The 27,996-nt window shown below is 37.5% G+C and overlaps 1 protein-coding gene across 3 annotated transcripts; it reads right to left on the reverse strand.

Annotated features, from left to right (window-relative positions):
* Positions 1 to 4,469: 4,469 nt before the first annotated feature.
* Positions 4,470 to 27,996, reverse strand: FAM126A (family with sequence similarity 126 member A). 3 transcript variants are annotated; one of them, XM_015619279.3, is made up of 12 exons: positions 27,906 to 27,996; positions 27,673 to 27,752; positions 26,727 to 26,828; positions 22,922 to 23,101; positions 20,340 to 20,420; positions 19,815 to 19,930; positions 19,397 to 19,492; positions 17,633 to 17,749; positions 16,813 to 16,900; positions 16,175 to 16,334; positions 9,705 to 9,999; positions 8,429 to 8,843 (listed from the first exon to the last, which is right to left on the reverse strand). In XM_015619279.3, exons 2-11 carry the CDS (start codon positions 27,721 to 27,723, stop codon positions 9,731 to 9,733), a joined length of 1,260 nt encoding a protein of 419 aa, XP_015474765.1. In that variant the 5' UTR covers positions 27,724 to 27,752; positions 27,906 to 27,996; the 3' UTR covers positions 8,429 to 8,843; positions 9,705 to 9,730. The 3 variants fall into 3 exon arrangements, with proteins under 3 accessions (XP_015474764.1, XP_015474765.1, XP_015474766.1); XM_015619280.3 differs by having other exon boundaries at positions 8,687 to 8,843; positions 9,785 to 9,999; positions 27,906 to 27,995; XM_015619278.3 differs by lacking the exon at positions 9,705 to 9,999 and having other exon boundaries at positions 4,470 to 8,843; positions 27,906 to 27,980.

The raw sequence follows: 27,996 nt of genomic DNA on the forward strand, positions 1-27,996 counted from the left end.
CTCCCATTCACCTCTTTTCCCACAGCTCAGTACAAAGTGTGCTTTGTACGACACGCTCCTCCTTTCAAGCATGAAACAGAACTATCCCTCAGCTCTTGTGCTGTACACTGCCTACTCTTACTGGAGTAGGAAGGAATAATTACAGGGATTATGAACGTGGTACTGAATGTCAAGGTGTATTAAAACTGTTCAGTATCTCAAGAGCAAATCAAGATTCTTCCAAGAGGCTGCTTTTCTGCCTGAAACTGAATTAAGGCATTGAGCACCTTATAAGTACATCTACCTTGTAACTAATTTTGTTGGTGTATTTAAGAAGTTACTCATCTCACCATTACCAGAATGCGTCAAAACTCTCTCTGCTCCCAAACATCCCCATTTTTATCCAGTTTGGCTCCTAAGGCACAGTAACACCCTGCCATTCATGGAGAATGGGGCACACATACCGTGCTGCAGTATGTATCACACGTGACAGGTTTTATCAAGAAGGTTGGGTCATACAGTGTGGATCTTGGAGAAATCCATTGCTCAGGAATTTCTTATTTGTCCATAAACAGACTTTATTTTGTGCAATGATGCCAAAGCAGGGATTGTTCAGTGTCTTTGTAGCATGGCTTCCTGGGCTGGCAGCAGGAAAAAGAGTTCTCATGGATAACCAAGGAAGCTTAAAGATATGAATTTGATACAGGTTGCAAGGGAGTCAATGGGCTCTTTCTCAACCCAAATAGTTAAGAACCAAGATTTGTCAGAAGACTCAGCTAGAGCTGAACACATATCATCCCCTTGTAAGGAAGCTTTAGAAGCCTTGCTGCTATCCTACCTTAAAATCTGAAGGCCGGTAAAGGTATTACATACTTTTAATTGGCATCATAAAGCAAGAATAGCAGAAACAAGAATGATATAGAGAGATTTGTGCTCTATTTCTTTCCTCCTTTCATACTTTAGACATTTGAAAGTGGTTGAAAAAGCAACTACTTCGTGGTTAATCATATAATCTGAACAGATGCAGTTTGAATCTTAAATCCCAGCACCTGTCCACATTATTTCAAGCTGATCTTCACAGCCTGGCCAGAGAACTGCTAAACCAGATCTATTCTTCCTAGACATCTGTCTGCTTGTAAGGCCTTTAGCAAGAGGGACAGCTGCTGACATTCAGAGCTCTGCTGAAGCCACTGATGCTATGCTAAAGCTTCTTTTGGCTTAATTCAGCAAGAAAGGGAATGTAGGGATTCAGTTCAGTCAGAATCAGTAGGAAGGCAGCAATGCTAAGCCAGTTGTTCAGGGTGAGAAGAGAGGGAGACATGGGATAAACACCTCGTGGGTGTCAGAAAGGATCTCCCTGGCTCAGGATGTCCTAAATCAGTTTGACAGTGCCTGTATCTTTCTCCAGTCAATACAGGGAGAGACAAAATCAGTAGGTTTGCTAAAGACCAGTTGGAATTGGCATTTTCTAATGGCTGAAATGAGGAATATAAATCCCAGTGAACTAACAAGTAAACTATTTCCTAGGAAATATCAATGATGTTACCTTGTGAAATTAGTTTTACTGACTTATTATAGCAGATTTCTTAAACACCAACATTTTAGGGGCAAGACAGTCTGCTGAAAGATGACATTTGGTATGACAGTTGGTTCACAAAATGTTATCATATATAACATTATACCAATTGCCTCCCAATTATTAATAAATGAACTGCAGGTTATTAACAATAATAAAAACGCATTTTACCAACTAAAAAAAGCAAAAGGAAAAAATAGGAGCATTGTGATTTAAAAAAAAACCCAAAAACATCTTTAAGGAATAACTTCAAGAGCCTTTAGAATTTATACTCAAATGCATTTACTGCTGGCAGATAAAACCATGTGACAATACAAGCTTGCAGTGCCTTCTTTCACATCTACTTTAGGTGGTATCTTAAGTCACTGACACCAGTGCTGGTCCAAGCTTTTGCCAGCTCCAGGAGTCTCCAAGGCAGTTCTACAATCTCCATACCCTGATAGCTGAAGAGGAAAACAATATGTGTAAAATACACACATATATAACATTAGATGTGCAGTTTTTGAATTAGTGAGATTCAGTGATTCAGTGAAATCAAAGATGATGTACAAGAGCACGTAGTGACATGACAAGGGGTAATGGATTCAAACTGAGGGTAACTTTACATTAGATATTAGGAAGAAATTCTTTACTATGAGGGTGGTGAGGAAGTGGAGCAGGTTTCCCAGAGAAGCTGTGGATGCCCCATCCCTGAAAGTGTTCAAGGCCAGGTTAGATGGGGCTCTGAGCAACCTGGTCTAGTGAGTGGCATCCCTGCCCATGGCAAGTGAACTGAAACCAGATGATCTTTAAGGTCCTTTCCAACCCAAACCATTCTGTGACTTCATGCATGAAGAAAGTATCTTTCCAGAGAAAGCATCAAACATTCATTATTCTGGTTGAGTATTTGTACTGCAAAAATGATATCCACACCAAGGACTTCTTCTGCCAATACATGACATGCCTTCATTTACTGTGTGTTGTGGAGGCAGAAGCTGACATTTCTCATCACCTCTGAAATGTGCCCTCTCACAGCACAAAAACCTACCATCGTACTCCAGACCAAGCAAGTCTGTGTGGAGGACTGCCAGTATTAGTCAGCACTGCTGATGAGAACAACAACCAGGCAGCTTGTCAGAAGTGCTGTGTGACTCAGACTGACTTCCACAAGTCCTTCCGCACCATTAAATTGCTGTATTGTCCCTGCACAAGTAGAGTAGCAGATGATTAAACACCACCTTATTTTAGGAATCGAGTTAACGAACAAGCACCGTGAGAAGTGAAGGCTTGTTTCACAAAGGCTTCTGGAGTTTCACAGTGACATTCTTCCCACTACCCTGAATTAGCAGGTGTATTTATTACCTGGCAGCTGTGGGCTGGGAGAAAACCCCCATACTGAAGTCATCTTTAATACAGAGCCAGATTAACATAAAACATGAAAAACAACTATTACAAGCTCACTGCAGGCAGCCAGCTGTGAAGTCTGTAGGAACAAATGTAATTTTTGTAACTCATTACTAATTGCCTGTAATACCTTCATACACCCCTTTCCCTGTGAATTGTCCAGCAGGCTCTCACCTATACTCTCATCTTTCAAATATAGGCAGTATTTTGAAGTACCACATTTTGGGAAGAGAAAAGACCTTGAAATTTATGATTTTTCACTAATCAATAGCTATTCAACCTTAAAACGACGTAAGAGCCCATTTAAAGCACTGCCTTTTACTCATTGTAACTGAAATTGGAAATCCCACACACTTACAGGACAATCACAACATCAAGTCAAATTTGTACCTTTTGCAAAGCAAAACTTTTACCTACTCTGATGCTTGGAATCCATTTCCTTTCTCACCCATTTAAATGAAGGGAAATTGAGTTTTGTCTATTCAAAGGACACAGTTAAAGACTGACATTTGAAGAACAGGAAACTGTGCAGTGAGATTTCCCACTGCAGCCCTCTACTACAGCTCTTTCATTCATCCAGGTTTCTTTACAGCATTGCACCAGAGACTACATTTGTAAGGGCAAAGGAAAAAACCCTGAACTAAATGCAGGATGACAACCCTGGACCTACAGAACAGAGCTTCCTTTCCAAGGAATTTCTCTGCAGATGCCCATGGGAGAGCATCCTAGAGAGAAAGGCCCAGGAGAGCTGGAGGATGTTCAAGAACCATCTCTTCCACATTAAAGAATGGTCTATGGCTACAAACAGAAAAGCAAGCAGAGATGGCAGAGGGCATGGAAGCACGAACCAGGAGCTCCTGACTAGACATACAAAAGCAGCACACAAGAGGTGGAAGCAAGAGCAGGCAACCTGGGGAGATCCACCATCCAAGCATGCACAGGTGGGGCTAGGAAAGACAAAGCCCAAATGAATTTGGATATGGCAAGGAAAGTGAAGTGCAACAGAAAAAAATATTTAGCAGAGAGATTAGCAGCAGCAGGAAGACTAGGGAAAAAGAAGGCACCACAGCTGAGTGGGGCAGAGGAACAGAAAAGGCCAAGGTACTCACTGCCACCTTTGCTTCTATCGTTGTTGTCAGCAGGAACAGCCCCCAGAGCTACCCTGGACACAATGCAGATAATGGCTGTGGACAAACCACTGTTAGTATTCACACCACCAAAACCACCAAGCTGCACAAGTAGTGCTGCTTTACTGACAGAATTCACCATCTGCTTCTGCCAATTTACAACTCACCCCTCACCCATCAGCGTTTCTCAGCCATGGTGTCCTTCCTGACATGGTTGCATTTGCAGAGGCTACGCTGTATAAAATGGGTATTCAGCATATTTTAAATAATGCAGTCAACCTTACTATGACTTCTGGATGTGTAGAATGAAAACTGAATATGTTGCCATGTAATGTGTATTTCAACAAAGTCTGCAAAGAGGCAAAATTTTCTGCTGTACAAAGTATTTACAAAAGCATACAAACTTCAAAAAAACCAAATTTATTTTACTGCCAAAATTATTAAACACTAAAAAGACAATCTTGTAGCCTATACATTAGGAATGTAAGTTTTCATGTACAATCAACAGAACACTTCACTGCAAAAAAGGTGAAAAACTGTGTTTCCAAAACAGTGTCACATAATGGACTGAACAATGAAAGCGTGGCAGTTGCTTAAATTCAGGTTCTCATGTGAAGACAGACATCTATAGACTGATGCAGATATTCCACAGACTTCAGGGAATATCAAATGTACACATCTAGTCTTAGAAGTAGAATTATACAAATACAAAAGGCAATATATTATACATCTATATACAGCACTGTAAGCCTCAAACACCAACAACAGGTATTGGACAATTCCATTAGAAATTTCTAGAATTTCTCATAGGAAACCTCCTTAGTGAGAAGTGTGGCAAAAATAGCTCTATTTCTGTACCTTTCAATTCTGTAAGATAATCAAGGCAATTCATGACATTTAAATCCATTCAGAAAAGTCACTGCAGCTCTACAGCTAGTGGTTAGAGGCCATACTCTTTCAGCACAAATGTTACACATTCTCACAACAAAAATAATTCTTCTCAGCTTCAATGAGTTTTGCAAGTGTTGCTGTTCAAAGCCACCCTTGGAAACACTGCCCTCTGATTTGGAACAGTAAGGTCAGTTATAAACGTCAGCATTGAAACAACTTCTCTTATTACAATGTGAGATGATTCACTCCTACATAACATTTTCCCTGCAGAATGGTGCAGCTGTGTATGTTTGGAAGGTATTCATCAGAACTACCCACTCCCAGGCAGACTAATATGTGGTGTCTTAATAGGTTTCCTTTACAGTGTTAGAAGACATCTTTTAACAAAGATTTTCCATTTGACAGTCTGAAGTGATTGGATAATGCTCAAACCCCCAGAGTTTGACAATTTTAGAAATATCTGCTTCCTGCCCTACTTCCCCCATCACTCTTCCCCTCTCCTAATCCTGCACCCTGGATATTTGGACAACAAATAATTCTGCCCTCACTCTCCCTTGTTGTGCCTTTTATTTTTTTTTTCTTTTTTTTTTTAACTTTTCAATTTTTAAGAAAAGAAAGAAGCAAAACTCAAAGTTTTGGTACTCAGGAAAAATGCTTTAGACTCGATCAGTATGAAGGTGTGATGTCAACTCACAAAACACATTCACTGGGTAAATTACTCCAGAGACCAATACAAAAGTGTTTATATGAAGCCACATATGTATAGACAGAACAGTCTTTAGTACCAAGAACCTTTTCTTTTATCATTTCCTCAAAAAATAATGAAGATTTATGTTATTTCAGTTGTACCAATATGAGCCTATGTTTTGGGTTCAAGCCAGACCAGCTGGATAAAATAAAAGGATAAACTAACTTCATTTCAACAGCATTTGGCTTGTAGCCAAGAGTACTGGAAACATTATGTTACATATCTACACTTCATGGCATTTTAGATTCTAATTTGAAATCCTAATTATTTAGAGCTAAATCTTCCCAGTATAATAAATATATTTTATACCAACACCCAGCTTGAAAGAGTGTCTACCATGGAGGTAACAAACAATCATGAATTAAATGAAACATAGCAAAACCAGCAGAATTCTCAAAAATTCTAGCCCTTCAACACTACCTTGGAACTAATACCATAACAACAAATATTTGTCTACTGCAATTTTATTTATCTGTTCTAGTTTTATGTCAATTTAAATTACTGCCAATTTTTTTCTAACGTGTTCTTTAAGATCCTACATTGCAAAAGCAGATTAGGAAACTGCTGTAAATTCTGCAGGTTATTTCTTTACAACATCTAGATCAAATTTCAAGGGAAGGAAGAGCTCTACATCCAGCCTGTGTAGAGACAGCCAATGCCTGCTAACAGCTGCCTAACACCCTGCTGCTGCTTGTGGTTATGCATGTCCAGCAGCCAGATGCATTAGCCAACGTGAAACAAATGCTCTGTCTAATGCATATTGCAGAAAAACCTATAAAAAAAGAGGCTAAATTTTCTGCTGTAGAAAATACTTACAAAAACCACCTCAAACAACCAGTTTTTCTCACTGGCTAAAGTATTAAAAACTAAACAGGGAAATTTGTGGTTTATCCATCAGGAATACAAGTTTTCATGTAAAATTAAGAAAATACTTCACTGTAAAAAGGTGAAGTACTGCAGTACTAGAATAGTGTCACACAACAAAATGAAGAATGAGAAACTGTGGCATGTTCCTTTAAGCTCAAGCTCTCGGGTAAATATGAACACCTACAGGCTGAGGGGGTTATTCTGCATACTCTGGTGAATTCTCAGGAATTAACACATCCAGTCTGTGGTCTTACCAGTACAGTTATACAACTTATGCTTTTCATTAATTGCTATAAACCTGAATAACGTTAGCTGTTTAAAAGTTACTTGTGCTTCAGTTTAAGTCAAAAGTATCTAAACTTATCTCTAAGCAAATGGGAATGTCTACCAGAATTTTAGTGTTTGCTTTTTTACAAAGTTCTTAAAAATAATGGATTAACAGCTGCAGAAATCTGGACAGCTGGGAACAACTATGCCTTAGATCTTCATCCTACTTCCCAACTCATAATAATATGTTGTCTGTTCATCAGCTAATAACTGCTAATGGAGTGGTTTTGTCAGCAACTGCTTCTTCAGATTTCTGCATAAGAAGTTTTAATGTCCATTTTAAATTAAAATCTTAGCATTATAAAAGTTGTTGTCAAACTCACCAAAGGTTTAAGGTAACGTGAAACCTTGAACAGGCTGCTGGTTTAGAATTTCAAACTAGAAAAATAATAGCTATAAAAACCCCTAGGAATTACAGTGCTAGTTATATTTACATTATAGTTTCCCTTTGTGCTTGCAAGTTACTCAAAGTAGACATCCTTTGGTAGTATTCTCTTAGTCTCAACCACAAAATTCATGTTCAGCACATTCACACTCCTGATTTGCTTGAGTCAGTGCAAAGGGCTCATATTCCTACATAACATTGCTACACAAGCACATCTCTTCCCCACAGACAATAAAAATACTGATGGACTGACTTTTCAGTGAGTAGTTTTGGAACTGATATTTAAGAATCCTAAAGAAAGAGTCTGTCACACAATTCTTAAGTCTAAAGAGTGACTACTACAGCAATTGATAATAACTCCCAGCCACAAGCACTGCTCCTTTATTACTTCAGGCCCAGTTTTGAAGACATACAGGTAAATCAAAATGCATCTAAATAAAATTGGTCTTATACAGGCATAAAGAAGTATGAACATTGTTACATGTACTAACTACAATACAAAAGCCACCAGAACATCAAACACTGATGCTTCTAGTTTAACCTTACATGTAAACACAGCTTACATGTAAGAGAATGTTTGTTCTTACAATGCTCTTCCAAAACTGCATGACAATACTGCAAGACTCCTCCTAAAAAAACCCTAATTACTTGCAGTTTTGCCTATGCCAAGTGGAAGAGACAAAGTAAAATCTGGGAGAGACACTCTACTTGTTCCCACATTGTACATCTGTAAGAAGCCACATACCTTGGTCAGTGACAACCAACCAATTAATGCTTGTTCAGCTGGTGAAGGTATAAACTTTCCATGAAGCTGTAAAGCTATCAGAAGTTGACTCAAAATAATTATAACTGTTGTCCATTCACCATTACTGTCAAACATGAACCAAGTAAGGATTTACGGGTTTGAGACTTAAAGAAGTAATGTATGGCATATTAAGAACTTAATGTACCACTATCAGAATAAAGCCTCAGTAATTTATTTTTTATACTGGCCAATTTAATATCAATCTGTTGACAAAGTTATGCTGATACTAGGAGGTCGCTGCTGATTAGGTTGTTTGCTTAAAAGAGGAAGATCTGCTCTTTCTGTTCCATATATCAATTTTTCCTCCTGAAGACTGCAAGCTGAAAACCTGTTCACCTCTGTACCAGAGACACCACCACGGTTATTTGGAACTGGGACACCACTGACCTGTTCAAAGGATTTACTAAACACAGTAGTGGTCGTTCTGGCCAGGCTGTGGCTGCCAGGCTTAGGCAGGGACTGGCTGGTTGTCAGTGTCAGTCTCTTCAGAGAGACAAGCTCTAGATTCTCACTCAAGGCTCTCTGAGTTTGTTTCCGTGATAAATGCTCTCTGCAGGTTTCCCCTTCTTTTTCTTTTCCTCCAGGTTTGCTTCCTCCAGACCTTCGTTGGCTCTTCCCTAAGAGGTTCTTGGTGCTCATGGTGCTGCTGTTGGATAGGGCAGACTGACTTGCACCAGAAGTAGCCCTAGAGTAAAACCCTTCATCGGTTTCAGATACTTCTATCAGTTCTTCTTCAATTGCTAAATCAGAATTATCTGCATGGTAGAAACAGAAATAAAAAATTAGCAATTGACTGTCTCACATTCATTGATTTTATGTATTTTTCAATTTTGATATTTCTAAGCATGAAGCCATAAAGCAGTAGAACGGAGAACAGAAGACAACGCTTACCTATTCCATGACATTCTGGAATTAAGGTTCATTAGGATATTACAGCAAGTAATGCCGCATTAACTACATCAAAAGCATGCCCCCAATCTCATTTTGATGTGATTTTGAAGGAAACAAAAAAAAAATGCAGTCTTGTTAATTCATGCAGGAAATTAGAAACTTAAAGATTAGAAAGTACCATACAGAACAAAAATAGTGTAAATCTTATTTTGAGCAAGTGATCCACTACAGGATTTGGCAAAGCTTGTTAATTACAGAGGTACATGATCAATGCCCCAGGACACCCAATATGGCACCTGCACATTTAGCAACCCAAGGATGCTTTAGGACTGAAAGGTCACTTTCTGCATCACAGGTCTGGTGGTAAGAGTTGGAAACTCAAGCACAACATGAGATCTCCAGTACACTGTGAAAGGTAGAATTTGTGAAATCTGAGTTACATAGCAAGATACTTTTAACATCCACTTTGATGGATTTTTCATACCACTGATCACTGGATCTTGTAAACTCACAAAAATATGCTTAATAAACTCAAAGGTATGTTGAGTCTTGGTGTATTTTCTCCAGATTAAATATATCTACTTGTAAGTATGTCATCATTGTCTGTGGCACAGACAAAAAGCTGTGTGCAATACATGCAGCTGTGTTATTACACATGCAAATAGTAACTGCATACTTTAATTCTTGAAACATGCAGCAGTGACCCTTTCAATCAACAGCGGTACCTTCGAGTGCAGCTACAAGTGCTCTGCTAAAACTGCACTCTGCCAGATGAGTTTATTCCATCCTCCATCATTTTTCTTACAGATTTTTGCCTCCTGATTTCTGGCATGCTTTTGCTGTCAGTTCTAGGATCTGTAGCTGTTTCCTGTACTCCCTGTAAATGCTGAACATCATTCTCTGCTAGAGCTCTGCTCTTTTCCCCATTCCCGGTCCTCTCTCCAGCCACACTTGTGACACTAATCTCAGGTATGATAAAGTTGCCCAATTCAGTAGCATCATTACCATTCTCTGGTTGTTCTAGAATTAAAGATGGATAAGAAAAGAAAAAACAAACAAAAACAAAACAACAAAAGATGTCTGAAACAAAATATGAAACAAAAGCCAATAGATACAGATGATTTAAGCATTATAAATTAAAGCAGATGTACACATATTAACCTCTTGTTAATTAGCAACATTAGCAAGTATGGAATTTTGCTTTATTTCTAAAATGGCTGTCTTCAATCTTCCAGTTACTGGCCTACACCACATACTGGAAAGGCCATCTTTCAAAACTGAAATTTCTAAGGATCATGAAACAGGTTATCAGAAACCAAGTAACAGTTCATAATTCTCTTTTTTTACTATATTCTCTGTATCACCATGCTAGAGTGAAACTTACTTTTACAAAAAAATGGCATATCAACTTCATATATCATCATTCAAGACTAGAAATTCTACATATACAATGTCATGATGTTGTACCTTGGTCAGCTTGAAAAGTAACAGTGAGACAACAAAGCCAGCTCAAGCACACTTTGATTTCCATTCTCTTCCTTCATTTCAAGCAACTGTTTCCAACCAGAAAGATATTTCTGGATACCCCAGAAAAACTAGTGGAGAAGAGTGCTGTGGCACAGAAACTCGACAAGATTAAAAATGCACTAAAAGCACAGCTCAGAATAAAGCTCAAGTCCTGTTTTATTTGTAACACAGCTCTTTCAGACCAGAGGATTAAGTAAGGGCCACCCAGACTATACTGCACAGGTCTGCTCCTGCACATGACAGAAGCACACTGAACTGACAGTATGAAGTCCAAAACCAGAGGAATTCACAATGAGATGATTTTTCACAGTGGCAGCTCTAATGCTCTTTAATTCAAGGGGATCCCCTCTTCCTCCTGTCCCCTCACTGAAGAGTCTTGTGCAAGCACAGGGTACTTCTACGTCAAGTAGCTCCAGCACTGAGCTCTTCACCACTATTTGTGCTGTCTGATCACAACTCAGCTGGAAGGTTATTCTGGCAGGGATGGACATCAGTGTCCCCTGGGCTAAGAGTTATCCCTTATTCCACCTGAAAATTCTAATCATCCTAAGTCTTTCTAACTAATCCATGACCAGTCAAAATACTTATTTAACAAACTGCACCATCCAAATGAAATGGCATTAATAACTGATGCTATTCCACACTAAACTCCTGGTATTTGGAAGGAAGCTCAAAATAGAACCATTGACTTTTAACAGCACTTTCTTCAAAAGCCTTCTATTTTCAGAAGCAAAGAGCACCATGAACCGCAATAGTAATAAATAAGCAATTGTTATAATGATACCACCATCAAAACTAGCCTTTTTTTTTTTTTTTTTTTTTTTTTTTTTTGAAAAACACAGGAGCAGAAAGGTTAGTGAGAAGACCAATGCTCTGATTTGTCTTAGTGGTCTAACTTCACTGGAGTGAGGAACTTGTGCCTCTCCAATTGCAATCTTTGAAACTCCTTCCTGCTGCCCCAGAGAGATAAAAGGACAGAAGAGAGCTTAACTGTCAGAAAAGCACTAATTATCCAACTCCAAAGAAAGAAGACTCAAAGTACACAGCCAAAATCACAAAGACAGAGGAAGATTTATTTTTTTTTGTAAAAGATTCTGTATAAAAGCAATGCCCAGTTATTGTTATTTGGTGGTAGGCACTTCTAAATGCAACATCCAGCTGTGATATCAGCACTTTACCCAGTATTGCTGCATTCCCACAGCTGAGTAACCATTACTACAATGAACTGAGGAAACAAAACCTGAAAAGTTAAGAGTCATCATAATTACATCTAAAGGAAATATACCTTTCTCTGAATTTAACTGACTACAGAAGGAAACTTAATGGAAAACACGAGATACTGAGTATCTCAACTCCCATCAATACTGTCTACCATAGCATCTACAGTCTTGGGACAGGGATAAGACTGTATCCCCACAATCCACACCCTTCATAGCAGCATACCCTCCTTATTATACAACTTTTAAGGACACCCAAACTGAACCTTCAGCTTTATAGTGCTTGGTGGTGAAGATAATACTGCTTTCAAGCTGGACAGCTCTGGGGGTCTAGTCTTTGAGAGACAACCATTAATACCTAGTCCACAAGGTAATGTAGCAGAAGAAAAAACCAAGGACACTGCTGAACAGTGTAGAGACAAAAATGAATAATTATGTCAGTTTGATTGTAAACATAGATATACTCACAGCAGTTGAATGAAAAAGTATTTGGTGTCACATTTCTGAATGCTTTGAGCAGTACAACCAACCTTGAAAAATGCATTTTGTGTTTACTAACTGCTAAAACTTAATTCAAGATTATAGTCTACCTTATTATGGTTGCCCAGATCATTTACCTCAGACGGCACAAGCAAACTGCCCATTCAGATTGTAATTCAATTTTAACCCCCACAAACTGAAGTTGCATGTCCTGCAGAACTGTGTTAGCATATTTAATTAGTCATAAAAGCACCAGACTTATGCTTCAAGATTAGCATTAACTTCAGACTCTTGTATGATACAATTATTTCAGGAATTAATATTGCTAAAAAAAAGTAAGAAAATTCTCTCCATGGAGAGAATTCAAAGACTAGCATTTCTAAACTTTGTGTACTACAATAAAGACAATTTCTGCAGTGAAGAAAAAAGAAATTTCTTGTCCTTCTTTGCTACTTGATGGCTTTGTTTTTGTGTTATGTATCTTACCAACATCTGGTCAGCTCCTCTCAGTCTGTTAAATCAGAGTATTTCTCCTACACACAAGAGCTAATGCTCCCCTTCAGGTGTGATAATTTATAGGCAATCCAATCCAACAGCACTAAATAATTTGTTGCTAAGTATCAGCTCACTCCATATACATTACCCATTTTCGATTAGATGGATTCATTTTGCAAATCACCCCCACCTTTAGTACCTCTGAAGTACCTGTCTGTGAAGTCCAAATTCACATTAGTAATTGAATTGAAAATGTCCTTTAAGTAAGTGCTCCTAAATGAGCAAATTACAGGGTTAAGGAACACAATATTCAATGTTAACTCAACCTTTATTCAAAACTGACTTCAATCCAGAGTTCTAGCAAAGGCTAGCAAGATCTAGTATCTGAAAACTTTTGAAGTAAAAGAAATTTTTTAAAATATAAAGAAAATAAGGCCCATGCTTATGAGCTGTAAATGTGATTCACTGAGGTTCTTCTATTTTATTTTACACACATAATTAGTGATTGAAAACTGCTGCCTTTGCTTCCCCAAGAGATAATTTGCTTCATCAGTTCTCCTAGTTCACATAATGTGTAACAGCAAATACCTCTCAGCTGTCTCCTCTGACTTCCAAATCCATTTATACTAATTTTTATTATAATGAAAATAAAAATAACCCCCCAAATACATTTTTCCTCTTACACTGTGTGAGAGAGAGTGAATAATGGTCAAGAGGTACAAAGTTTGTCATCTAATTTCTACCAGTTCCAGTATTAATTTTCATTCGAACAAGAATGTTTAAGCACAAGCCTTGTTACTCTTTCTGCATGCCAATCCTGACGATGTATTTTGTATCTTTCTTTCCTCAGGAATTGTGTGGCACTGAATTAGGTTATTGAATTAGGTTATGAATTAGAATTCTGAACTACAGGAGACCATCTACTTTGACTTCAGAAAGGCTGTCTGAGTCACAAACAAAAGATTTGTCAGGATTTTATAATGAGAATTTTGAGGAAATTAGCCAAAGTGATTTATGCACGGAATATTTACCACTTAACACAATTGACAGTCACTTAGCTAGATACCACATATTCAGCTCTGGACTCTAAATTAGCCTAATGTTTGCATAGCCTTCAAATTTACAATTACTCCCACAACCTGCCACATATTCCGTTCCAACCCACCTTACACCAAGTGATTTTCTTCCTCTTCATTAAATCCTGTACTGTTGAGACAAGTCCAACAGAAAGCCAAACAAAATGTTGACATGAGCTGTTTTGAAAAAGTTCTTAGTCTTTCAATCTTCATCCCTGAACACTGCCGACTCACTCCTTGCTCGAGTTGCACTAACTAGATTATTGCTGTTTCTCTCAACTTGTCCTACTTTATAAGGCTCTCATAAAACAGCATTCCACTCCACTTCTGAGTTCAACTGGTATTCTTATTTCCCTTTCACCTTACTGTTATCTGCTGCAGGGCAACTTGTCTCACACTTTCTTCCTTGAACTTCACCCAGTCACACTGCCTGCACGGAGGCAATAACTGTAAAAAATTCTCTATTTCTGTATTTGCTGAAAATTTTGCATTCTTATAAGGATGTATCCATACTCATTTTGTACCATTTCCGTCCCCTGTAAACACAAAGGGAATGTTTATTACAATACACTTTCCATTTCTCTGGATGACCTAGCACTCAGTATCCTTGATCTGTGTTACTCTCCATCATCTCATTTGAACAAGCATCAAAACCACTCAAAAAATAATAGCTAACAAAATACCAAGCTTTAGAGGGCATTTGTCCATTTAAAAGCTAAGATATCATACTGTTTTCTTGCATCTGGTCAGTAATTCATGCTTAATAACTTTAAGGCTGAAGAAAGAAAAATAAAATGGTCCATAGCAGCCTTGAGACAACAGTAATCACCCATCTCACTAAAGACACTAATGCTTTGCTCCTCAGGTTTGTCTGACAGTTTTAAGTAGCTTTTAATCAACTGAAATGGAATTTGGTTATTTTACCTTTCTTCTCTGTCCTTCACCCCCTCTGGCGCCTTATCATTGTAAGCTTACCACAAATGTGTTCTACCACCAAGTGTTTCTCAACACCTACCTGAATTATCTCTTGGCCAATTTATGACAAGTAACTTAGCAAAATTTTTTGAACTGAGCTGTCCGTATCCTACAAAAGCTCACTTAGGACATATCATACAAAATCTTCAGTGAACCTTTTGAAAAAAAAAACACTCTTATCTACCCTCCTCATGCTCTTAGCCTGTTACTAGGATTACAATCCCAAAAGAACAATTGCCAATTCTGATTGCTGGTCCAGTGGCTCTTCCCTCATCTGAAGATGGCAAAGATGGTGAAACACAACATTAAGATTCACACAATCTCTTGTTGGTACTTCTACTTCTGCAGTATATTCAGCACCATTTTTTCCCCACTTTTCAGCCCAGACTTGTGCTCTGCTTTGTGGAAGCCCTTATATTAGTTTGCTTTGGCTGGAACAGAGACAATTTTCTCCACAGTAGCTGGTATGGGGCTGTGTTTTGGATTTGGGGTGGAAATGGTGTTGATATTTTATTGATGGAGGGGAATTTTTGTTATTGCTGAGCAGTGCTTGCACAGATGCAAGGCCTTTTCTGCTCCTCACCCCACCAAGTGAGCAGGATGGGGGTGCACAAAAAGCTGGGAGGGGACACACCTGGGACAGCTGCCCCCACCTGACCCACAGGGTATCTCAGACCATGTAACATCATACTCAGTATATAAAGTTGGGGGAAGAAGAAGGACGAGGGGGGATATTTGGTGTTTGTCCTCCCAAGTAACTGTCAGGCGAGATGGAGCTCTGCTTTCCTGGGCATGGCTGAACTCCTGCCTGCCCAGGGGGAGTGGTGCATGAATTCCCTGTATTGCTTTGCTCGCAGGCACAAGCAAAAATTTGATTTATCTCATTAACTGGATTTATTTCAACAAGATTTCTCAGTTTTACTCTTCCAGTTCTCTCCCCCATCCCATTGTGGGGAATGCATAAGCAGCTGTACAGGGCTTACTTTTTGTGTGGGCTTAAACCACAACACCAAAACAAAGTAGTTTATCCCTCTATCCTTATATCCAACTCTTATTTAAGTACTTTAAGACAGATGAGGTTCTGTGGTAAAGTTGTTAAATATGTATTTTGCTTCAGAAAAAAACTAGAAACTAGTTTTCAAGAGGAAGCAGGAACATCGTTTTCTAAGGGAGCAGTAATTGTGTACATGTCCCTTTAACAAAAACGATTTGAGTGTGCTGTGGGTTTTTTTAAGACATGGTTAAGGAAATAAAGAATATACTTCATCTGAATTGTGTTGAAAATCCTATCCATCAGTCAAGAAAATAAAAACCTCCAAATTGCTGCTTGCCTATAAGCAATAAATATGTGAAATAATAAAATTCTCAATATTATTTTAAAAACGTGGAAAAAGTTAAGAATTCATTGCAAAATGTGTTTCTTACCATGCCTTTTCCATCTATGCCCTCTTATAGACATGCTAGTCACAGCATTTCTTGATACTCTGGATGAAGTAGGTGTAATTTCAAATTGAATGCATCTTGCACCTTCTCTACTAGATATCATGGCACCCTGAGGCAGTGAAGCTTTTATTGCATTAGCAACCTAGAACAGAAGAGATGCACTTGAGCTCTTATGACAAAGGTCCATATTTTAGAAGAATTCTGTTGGGGGTTCTCACTATTTCAAGAAGAATACAGTTCCAATTTCTGGTCACCCTTTTGCATGGTATATAAAGAATGCTGGTTACAATTAGCTCTCAGAATTTACACTTGTCCCTTTCTTAATAGAAAGTTTCCAGTTTCAAGACGTGACTACTGCTTGAGGGTTCTGCTGCATTATTATCTTAGTTCTGAAGACTTGGAAGTGCTCTACTGAGAACAGCTCGGTCACAAGGAAACATGCCACCACGACTAAGCGCAGTGAAAAGCCCTGTATAGTGTGCATTTACAGACCAAGCTGTTTGCACAAGCTCACAACACAGATTGGGGTTCCTGGTATCATCTGGTATCATGCATGCTCACAGCAAGGACTTCCCAGGCTAAAAATTCTACTCAACAAACTGCTGAAATAAAATACCTACCAGCAGAGGTTCTGGATACAGTTCAAGCTGTGCTCTATACAAAACGTCTTCCATAGCTTTACGAGCCAGATCCCACTCTCCATTATAACTGCAAAGGTAAAATCATGTGTAATAATAAGCACCTATGTCGACAGATGAACCTTCTTGGTCACACAACCTTCACAGCTCTGGTGTTCCTTGAGAGTTCAGCTTAGAGGATTGGAACTACTTGGGTTTGTTAGCAGTAAGCCTGCTAATTAGAGAACTTTGAAGTAGCATCTATGGAGACAAAGTTTTATTTTCATTGGCCACCCCAAGCAGTCTAAAAATTGTATTATTAGCTGTTGATCAGCTAGTCACAAAATACTCTGAAATACAAATGGGATGTTTTAATATTACTCCACCTTTTGAGTATTCGTGTATTACTAGTCTCCAATTATTTCAGCTACTAAGTAAGCCTCACACATTAACATGACTATCAAAGGGTAGATAACACCAGCACTCAGAGAAAAAACATAGCCTCTTTTCCTTAACTAGACTGATGTTAAAACTAACCATACAAAAATGTGGAGAGCAGACAATGGCTGGAAAAGGCTTTTTACAGTATTTTCTTCCCACCAGCAGTTACACCTATCAAGTGCTGCTCCAGCCGTCTTTCTCCAGTATGACACAGGTAACTTCATCCAACTATTTGGAAAACGTCTCTTCCCATGGACCTTATTGCTAGACACAACATCTGCCCATAGGAAAACAATGACTCCAAGGTAGCATGTCTGAACAAGTACACAAATTAGGCTGGCATTTCTCTATTTGTTTCCATATTAGAAAAAACCCAACTTACAAGGAATAATAGATCCCTGTTAGCATTTGCACCATGAACTCAGATGAAACTGGAATCCTACTGTTGACTCCCTTGTACTTTCTCACTTGTTGGCGAGGATATCCACAGACACAAATTCTAAAGAAATCATACACTTGTCATTAGTAAATAATGTGGAATCACCTTTGTGGTTTATATACCTTCAATACTTCAACAGTACTGATCCATTTTTAGAACCCCTAAGTTACTTCTAAAAATTCAAGAATGACATACAAGACAACCTTCTTATGAAAGAGAGACTTAGTAACTGCCCAAATGCAAAATATCTGTATTTTTTTAATTTTTTAATCTGCATTTTTTTAATCTGTAAAGTATTTTGTGCTGTAATTTTCACATTTACAATCCATGTTTTTAATTTAAGGAAGTGATAAAAAATGAATTAGCCTTACTAGTAGAAAACCCCCTAAATTCCACACTGCTCAAACCAATTAAAAGAGTGATTCTATATCTCCAAATAGCAGACTACAGATTCCACCACATATTGAAAGATATCGATTCCACCACTTATATGAAAGATATTCTGGGCTTCTGACACATATTCCCCATATTCTAACATGCTGTCTATTCCAAAATGCTGTCAGGGTAAGATTTTCAATAAGCAGAGAAACATGAATGACAAAGCCAGTCAGGAACAAAAAATAATGAAAGAAGTTAAACTGTATAGCATTAAATCAGTATCCAAACATTCAACATCTTGAAGCAGAAAGACTTGTTTGCATCTGCTGGTAACTTGCTTGGGTTTTTTTGGGATGCTTTAAAAATTCCAAACACAATCAAAACCTAATCAAGCAGAATAAGCAACATCAGTCTCCTTTCCACAATCCTTAGCTTCTAAGTATTTTTTACCTCATATTTCAGAGCATTTTATCTAACAAAGATCTTGTAATTAACTCTTGTAAATATCGCCAAGTACTCCAAACTCCTAAGTCTCTTGCCTCCTTTGAAGAGAAGGACATCTCACAGGCATCCATTATAATGCTTTAGTTGTGAGAGAAGCCTAGGAGCTATCCTAGGAAAAAGTTGCTACAGTTGGCTTCTCAGTCTCTTGGGCTTCACAAGTTAAGGAGAGCATTCTAATTTTTCCCTTAACATTCCACTTTTGAAAATCCAGAGACAAACATGTTTACTACCCATTTCTCCTCTTTGAGAGAAGATATTGATCAAAAAATAGACACTAATTAAAGCTGAGGTAGGCTTGTTTTGTTTTGAGGTCAGGAGGGGTGTGTTGGCATTATTGTTTTGGCTTTTGGAGCAACAGCTGATTTTGGAAATACTCAACGTATCCATAAAAATGAATATATTTCTAGTTCCAACACCTACTATAATTGCAAGAAAGTTTCAGCCTGCACAGCATCTGTATTTAGCAAACCTACAATGCAAAATATACCACACATCTGAAAAACACTTCTGGTTCTCTTTAGTTAACACAAATACAACTACTACAACTATTAAAAACAAACAGTTCCCTTTGACTTCTCCTCTTAAAGGAGAAGCTTAACCTGCATATAAGCCAGGTTATTGTTCCCCATTTTGAGATCTCAATCCAAAGTTTGGAAGATATATTTAAAAAGCAAATAATGCAGCTGTAAACACCTATGAGAAAAAGTCAAGTTTAAAAGCAGCCTTTGGGAACTCAAAGCTTGTTTTTATTAAAAAAAAAACCAAACCTGACTGCATTTCAAGCTGGAAATGCCTTTTTAAGAGTAAACAACCTACAGAAATTACCTTGAACAAATTTGACACAATGACTGAAGAGACATTGCAGGCATGTAGCTTAAGGCAGCATTGTAACGGCGCAGAAGGAAAGTCAGCACTTCAAACCTGGGATTTGAAAGAAACATTGGAATTCCATTACCAACTTTATTTTTTGAAAGAAAACAAATTTACAGGGAAATTTAAGAGTCATTTGAACAGTTCTGGTATTGTATATCAATACAATCAACAACTGAGTAAGCTTTTCCTCTACATGTAGTAACGTGCCCTGCTGATCTTTCCTCATCTACATTTACACGTGTTTAGAAACAAAAAGGCACATGACAAAACACAACATACACCCATCCTCCTTCAGTCTGCAACTATACAAAAACTTAGAAGCTCAGATCCATTATGGACTCTCAAGCAAAATCCCATGATACAATTTCACCTGTTCTGGGCTGTCAGCATCTCCCTCTGAGGATGAGGTCCACTGTACACAACCCTGGACAAACCGTGCTGTGACAAAGCTCCTTCAGTGAGAGCCATGGAGCCAATGCTGGAAGGCTAAAGGAAAAAGGGGTCATTCAGAGCATGTCCACCCCAAATTTCACTCTAATGCAAGTGAAAATAGACAACAATAAGCATCACCATATTTATATATAAATTTTCAACAGGCTTAATTTTATCTGCCTGTTTAGATGTTATCTATTTGTTTTGCACCAGATAAGGTACATGGTTTCAGAAAATAAAAAAGACGTAATTGCTGCAAGGGTATTATGCCATTATGACTATTCTACCTTGAAAAGGTCTCAGAGACCAGTTAGCAGCACTCAGAAATCTCAGAAGTACGCTCCTATGTCATCATACAATATATTAACACTACTTTTCACTTATGTTCTTAACAAACAGGCCCCCATAGCCCCCATACTGCCCTTCTCAATCAGGAATTTCACTCTGTAGGCGTGAAACTTACTTCATGATAGATTGAAGGTTTGGACAAAGATGGAATTGTGAAACTCAGCACTTTGCTTTGTCCCTCTTTGTCAACTATCTCCTGAAAAATACAGAAGATATCAATGGTTACACTGTACTACAGAAAACAAACATCCTAAAATTTTAGATACTATTTATTATAGGAAGAGATAGGGATACTATAACAATCCAAACTACAAGCTAGAAATTATCTCTCTATTTGCTTTCTATCACAGCATGTTTTGTTTGTTTATGAAAACTCTTCAAATAACTTAGCCAAGGGCACATCCATTTGCATGCATAATCCACCTTAAAAACATTAACAGGACACATCATGTTTAAAACATTATCTTTTTTCAATTATACAATGTCTGCTAATTGTGAGGCTACTTTCCTGAAAGATACCACCACAATAGTGGCTGACAGACTTCTTGTCCCTGTAAGTTAACAGAAGACTAATGGGTAAGACAAAACAAGATGTGGTTTTGTACCACAGAAGAGCACTGGAGTATTTAAAATAAAAATTTTTTAAAGATCCAAAGCAGACCTGACTGAAACAAGCACCACACACTAGATTTTACTTTCCTCTTCTCTAAATTTCAGTAGCTGATTTCATGTATCCAGCAGCAGTAATTAGAGAGAAGTTTCAGTGTCTCCTAACACCCATGTGTTGGAAGGCTGAAGGTCTAACTTCACATAGTAATTATTAAAACTCCTGTCTTAAAATAAAATATAAAGCAGTAAAGGAAGACTGAAAAAGATCAAAAGGGCACACAGAGCTGCTCCTTCTGAAAAGCTGCACAGTTCTTCTACTCTCCAAATAAACCCTGACACTTGAATTTTTAATATAGCCCCTGCATCAGTGTGGAAAACACGTTCCTCAATATATCAGGAGAAAGAAAATGGCTACATCCAAACTTCTAAATTCTAAAAATATTAATATTTGAATTCTTCATTATAATCAGATTTCTTATTAAGTTTAAGGAGTACATTTCAAGATCTGAAGTGTATTAAAAAAAAATCCTGATAACTACAGCTAGGAAAGCAAAAACTTTCAACCACATGCACTACCACCGTATGTCCCTAAGCTGAAGGTAGAACAAACCATTTCATGATCTCAGGGCTCAGCCACAATAATTCCACACCCCTCACAATGTAGCAATTTTTAAATTATTCTGAATAATATTTTTCATTTTCCTTCAGTAAAAAACTGCAGGACTCTACTGAACATGTTCAGCTTTCAGAGTCCATTGTACATATTTACACAGGAATTACTATTTATATTAGGCTTTGCACATCCTCTTGGTTTTGAAAACATAAAATAGTTGGTTGAAGAGAAAATAAGTACCTAAGCAGGTCACCTACTATCTTTTCAACCTGTATACTAAAGAACAATATCATCTTGATTGTTTCAGTTATAAATTTTATATAACACCAGCAGCAGGGAAGTCAGCTTGAGTACCCTGGCACTGTTTAACCATAAGCAGTCCTTATGCCTTAAAGCAAAATAGGGAAAAAAGTTCCCAAAAGTCATGCTGATCTACAGCTTCCTAGAGAAGCTGGCTGTGAAAATCTTATGACCCCAGGCAGCTGAAGACAGAAAGCCAAGTTACTAATTGAGAAAGAAACTGTTCACAGCTAAGAGAGTATGTTACCAGACTGGTTTCAAGCTTAACTGTAAATGTAATCTCTTCTGGGAGAAGAACAAGTGATTACAGCCACATCCACGAACCACTTGAAATTACTTCATCATGGATATAAAGGAGTGAATTGCCTTAAGGCTTAAGATAAGACTAAAGGCTTTTCAGGAATGTTCTTGTCAGATACAACTAAGCACACAGAAAAGGCAGGAAGCCTGTAGTCTGCCTCAAGAGGAGTGGAATGTAAGAGCTCAGGTCTTTTAAATTAGACTCCTGGGTGAAAAAGACATTTTCACTTCCTTGGTGAAGACACCTGTGATTATCTCTAGGAGATGGATAGCAGCTACCTTCTCCAGATTTTCAGAATGAAGAGACTGGAATTTTCACGCCACAAAAAGCCTTCCTAAAACAACCAGAACAAACTATACAGACAAGAATCCCAACAGCCATAATAAAACACTAAGTATTTTTAAATAGCCATAAAAAGACTAAAATATGGTGCTTTTAAGGGTTCCTTATTAATTCTGTTCTTCAAAGCATATATGTAGCAACAAACAGGATATTTTCATTAAAAGAATTTTTAAAATGTCATGGTTACTTCAAAATGGATACCTTTCATTTCTTAAAGCTAAGCAAGGTGTTCAGCAGTCAAGTATTAGTTGAAAGCAATTTTTTTGTGATTTTAGTCCAGATAGTCAAAATAGCCCAGAAAATACAGGCAACAATTTCAAAAGCAGTGCCTTGAAAAATTCTCAAGCAGAATGTGAGTTTAATCACCATACCAAGAAATAAGTAACAAAAAATTCAAGAACCACAGAAAGAGCAGAGAAAATATTGACCAAAGAATGAAAGTTCATGTTGCAGACTTCTGACATATATCAATTTGAAGAGTTGAGACTAAAATAATCATTTCAATTCTAAGGCAAAATGTTGAAATACAAACCAAGTTATAAACTCCTAGGAGAAGAGCCTCTATGCATCCACTGCTCTGCAAATCTCTGCTGACTGAGACAGCAAGGTAGCACCACATCAATTCTGGCAGAAACTGCAGCGTAAACCGAAGCAATTCTTCATCACCACTGCGATAGAACTCAAAGAGCTGATGGCAAACTGGCTCCAGAAGCTGAAATACAATTAACAATCAAGAATGAATAAAACATTACAAAAATCTGCAACTTTGTCCAGATCAATCCTTTAGCCAAAACTGTAAACTGATAAAAATGACATTTTAGTTATTAGGGCGTAACTGATACAATAACTGCCCAAGTCACACACTTTCATGCCTATAATATACTTTCAGATTATAAAAGTAGAGCCATTCATCCTACATGAATAAAAAAATTCCAGTGGCTGCTTTGCCTCATTTTTGGCTTGAGGTAGTTATCACATAACTCATATCTCTGAATATATCTGTAATACACAAAGTACCTGAAGAAAAGGTCTTGTTATTTTACAATTCCAACAGCATACAAAAAATGAAGCTAGAAGCTTTACCCACCTAGTGAGAATGAGCTTTACACCACTTAAATTCCAAGCATTACAAAATCTCAGCACACAATAGAATTAGTTTATTTTCCCACTCTCATTAAAATCTTCTAGAAGCTTCAATGTATTTACACATTTGAAACAGAAATGGGAAGCCTCAATAGTAATTTTAGAATCAAATTTGTTAAGCTGATACAAATGGATGTAAAACACTGAACTGGAAGTAATACACTGAGCTAGATCAAGTTAAAAAAAGATTTAATAACAATTAAGCTATCAGCCTGCACTGTGCTCCTGGATTTAATGTGCCTTCTTGTGCTACCACCTATCTTTGATATAAGGATGAAACACTGTGTTAACCACCACGTGTCAGTGTAGGGAAATAAGGAGATTTCCTAATTTTCTCCAATTAGAAAATATTGTCAAAAACAGCAGGCACTTTCAAAGCCAGCTGAACTACTAAATTCAGGTCTGTAATTTGCCTAGATCACAACTTTAGTTTTAGTAGAGTAAGTTTTCAGAAAAATAAGAAAGCCAGCTCTATATTCATCCCTTTACTGAAGCAAAGGCAAAATCACCAGGGAGACCATGCTAGAAAAATAGCTGCTTGCTTTCCTAAGCTTTTCCTCCATGAAAAAAAGTCAAGTCAACATTTCTTACCTCCCAAAGTTACTTCTGAAACTGAATGATCTTAGCAGATTTGAGTTCTTTTTTAAGAAGTAATCTGGGACAATCTGATCCATTCTAAAAAAGAGGAGCTCTCAGCTTCTGAGATATATAGCTTCACTTTGGAAAAATCATCTCTGAAAAATCTACAGTAAAGGCAAAAAGGCCACACCAAGCTAAACTAGTCATCAGTTTTAAGAGGAGTACAACAGAGATCCTTCTTTTAGAAAACTTTACCAGCAGAATTGTGTTCCATTTTCAGCTTACATTTTGCACACAATTTACATCCTTCCCATTAAGAAGTTTCAGTTCTGAACGATGCGCTTGAACTTTAAAAGGCATGTAAGTAGCTGTGACAGGTATCCATGTTTACATCGTTATCTCACTTGAGACAGCTTTGTATCAGCACATTTAAATGTATAATCAGTACAAAACCAGATTTTCTTCTTCAAAATGCCACCACATGCTACAACCTAATATCAAAACGCACTAATGACGGTTGCTGTTTCAAGATATCATTTTGAACTAAACAGTTCTAAAAGAACTAGACTGAGACATCTTTTAATGCTGGAACAGAAGAATGTCCAAGAAATTTCATCTCTCTTCCTTTTAAGCTGCACCCAAGTGTGTTAGACACTCCAAACACTTGCTATTTACTAATGCAAAAGCCTGATTGGCTCCTATCTAAAAAGAGAGCAAGAGGTGTTTTAAGTAAAAAGCAAAAAGTCTTCAATCTTTGAAAAAAACCCTGTCACATACTTATTTAATTATTTTTTACCACTGGAAGTCTCTAGTGAATTGTAAGTCCCTTAAATCTTTACATCTTCTGGACTCTCCTTTCAATGAATTACATTTTTCACCTAGAAGTGGCCCTCAAAAGTAAATAACCAAGTCTTTACTAATACAGCTATGAAGCAGATTTTAAACAAGTAGTTCATTTTTCTTAACAAATGGCTAATTAATTTTTTGGAAAAGCAAACCAAAACAACCAATATGAAAAGCAAACATGAACCAGCAGGAAAACACAGTTACAGCCGAAAATACCCATTATTACGTTTCAAATGCTTAAAAAACTCCTCATCAATCCCGCAAAACAAGATTAATCACAATTTTACAGTACTGATAATTATTATAAGTACATATATTCAAAGCTGTACAGATAAGGTTGTTTGTCCATTTTTTAACTCGGTGGTTTTATAGTGTTCATCATTAATCCTTCCCCCTTTGCATTACACCCACGAGATAAGAGAGAACAGCATAGACCCTCCACAGTGCAGCAAGATGGCATTAAACAATGCAACTAACAGATCTCAAATAGCAGTTAAAAGACATTAATTTTCTTTTTAACTGCTGGTTTGTAATTATTTTCACAATGTGTAAAGCTACAAGTAGCATCTTCCACAAACTGACAGCTACTTGGAGAACAGTCCAAAAAAGATTTTAGGACTTTTTCTCAAGACAGCACAACACTCAGTGTCAACACTAGCTTTTCATTTCAATTCAAAGTCTCACTAATACGGAAATCTTCAATACCTTGGCCCTGCAATTATCCCAACAACCTTTTCAAACAGAAGCTGCAGCAGCAACCTGATACTAAGGCCCCTGAAAAATCTAATGATAGTCAGAAGTAGTAAGAAATCAAAGAACATATGAAAGTATTAATTAGACTATCAACAGGGAGACTCATCAGATTAATTTACATTTTGACATGAATTCTGAGGACCAGACAGGCTTGACTCAGTAGTTGGAATGACTCACAATGCCTTTCTGAGCAGCAAATTAAAATTACATTTGTTCTTTGCTGGACAACCTGGGAGTTTCACTACCAGCATTCTCTCTAAAAGCATATATACTGAAAGCATTTTATCCTCTGACCTTTAGTACTGGCATAATCTCAAACTTTGGGAAGATGCCTTATTTCTGGGTCTTTTCAGAAGAATTAAGTATTTGGTGCAATTTTAAAATAATGTACAGAAGGATTTCTGGATGGTAGAAAGCAGTTAACAACACATTATTAAACCCAGATCAGGATGTTCTGAACATACCTGGACATTTTAAAGCACGGGCAGCCATGGGATATGGAACCTTCTTAGTACAGGTACTGACAAAACCTAGCCCCTTTCCCAATGATTTTTTTCCTATTTTGCCCTCATTTCAGTAAGGGTATATCCACTGCATATATCCATGTCTTTGTATCATATACATTTCAAACAACAAAAAACCTAAAATCTAAGCAACAATTTAAAAAGGATGGCTAACCTATGTGACTATGTTCTCTTGCATTGCAATGGACAAGCTTCCAACACCAAGAGATCCAGATTCAAGTGATAATTACAGGAAGAGTCCTGTCAGACACAAACATCTTTTCAATCCCCTAGTGCATTTCTCAATTCTTCATCCAAGTCCTGAAACCCGTGAACGTGACCTAAGGCTTAGCTATGACCAATAGGTTACAAAGCCTAAAATTTTTTTTCCCATGTCATTGCTAACAAACTTTTTGAAGGAGACTCTTCATGAATTAACTAACATGCAAGGTCTTGGTTTCGTTCTGATAATGTTATGCCAGACGTTTTGGGTGAGAGATCCAAAATACTCACTTCACTCTGTGGCTCCTGAATTACTCTGTAAAGAGATGAAATCAAAGCAGTCTTGCCTTTCAAGCTGGTAGCATAGCTGGATATGGATGTTTCTGGCAGTGTCTGAAATAAAGATATTATAAGCAATTTCTGTCATTAAAATATAACAGCTATTTCAACAACAATTTTCCATCACAAGTCACTATTTATCAGAGTTTACTATAAACTAAAGCTTGTTTCACAAAGAAATCCTCACATTTTCTGTTGCCAGAAGACACACTGCACTCTATCAGTCTGCAATTCCATACAGAACGTAACAACAGTGGATGGCAAATTGATAAAAAAATAGTTACAAAAATGCTACCACCACTGAAATTTCACTGTGAGATGTGAAAACTTTTACACTTTTCAGATCCATACTTCAAGGAGTTCTCAAGACCAACTGTACACAAGTAGCGAACATTATTAGCAGATACAGTATTCTGGAAAAACACAAATTTCAGCTGATACAAGTTCTAGCTCTTCTCTAACACTAAATATTTTCTATTGGTACTAAAGAAGGTAAAAATCTAACCTTTTTAACAACCCTTTAGAAGATGTACATTTAAATGTACGTAAGTCTTAGAGAAATTGTTATCTCCAGTCCTTCAAAGGACTCCACTGTACAGACAGGAAAACATATCTCCAGTGTATCTCTGCAGATCAGGAGCAAAACCTAGTCACATCTGGTACTCAAACCAATAAAATCATTCACCTATGATACACATTTTCACTGCTCGCTGTCACGAAGTATGTCACCCCAAAGAGGCAAGGAAAAAAAAATCCTTTCAAGCAGACATTTGCATTTATCTCATGATCTCAGCAAAACCCAAGGTTACTATCTTTCATTTTCAACAGGATGCAAGCACTCCTGAATACTTCACCAGCAGTGATTCAAATATTCTGGCTAAAAATCAGAGTGTATTACCTTGAACTCCGATAACCACTCCTCCACAGCCCCAGTATCCACAGCTAACATCTTCCAACATCTGCTTCAAAACCTTCAGCCTGAAAGAATAAGTAAACACAGTTCATGAATACTCCAGTCACCACATTAAGCAGATGATGTAAATTAGGTCTCTGTGAATATTGAAAGAATCTTATCATGATTTTACTTGTTAACATTTTGCATGCTGACATTACTTTGAACTTTTATTGTACCTCACTTATGAACGCTGCTGGAAGCATTAAACACAGGAGTCTTCACATACAGCAGTTTAATAAATTCCAACTATGTACTGCGTGGGAAGTA

This window comes from Parus major, chromosome 2 (genome assembly GCF_001522545.3).
Source record: "Parus major isolate Abel chromosome 2, Parus_major1.1, whole genome shotgun sequence".
NCBI classification, from domain to species: domain Eukaryota; kingdom Metazoa; phylum Chordata; class Aves; order Passeriformes; family Paridae; genus Parus; species Parus major.

Excerpts from the sequence above, each read along its gene's own strand:
- FAM126A (XM_015619278.3), bottom strand. The coding sequence starts at position 27,723 with ATGTTAGCTGTGGATACTGGGGCTGTGGAGGAGTGGTTATCGGAGTTC. Across the intron at positions 19,931-20,339 it reads AACCTTCAATCTATCATGAA|CCTTCCAGCATTGGCTCCAT; the intron begins GTAAGTTTCACG and ends TTTTTCCTTTAG. Across the intron at positions 17,750-19,396 it reads TTGTGTCAAATTTGTTCAAG|AATTTGTGTCTGTGGATATC; the intron begins GTAATTTCTGTA and ends TGATTTCTTTAG.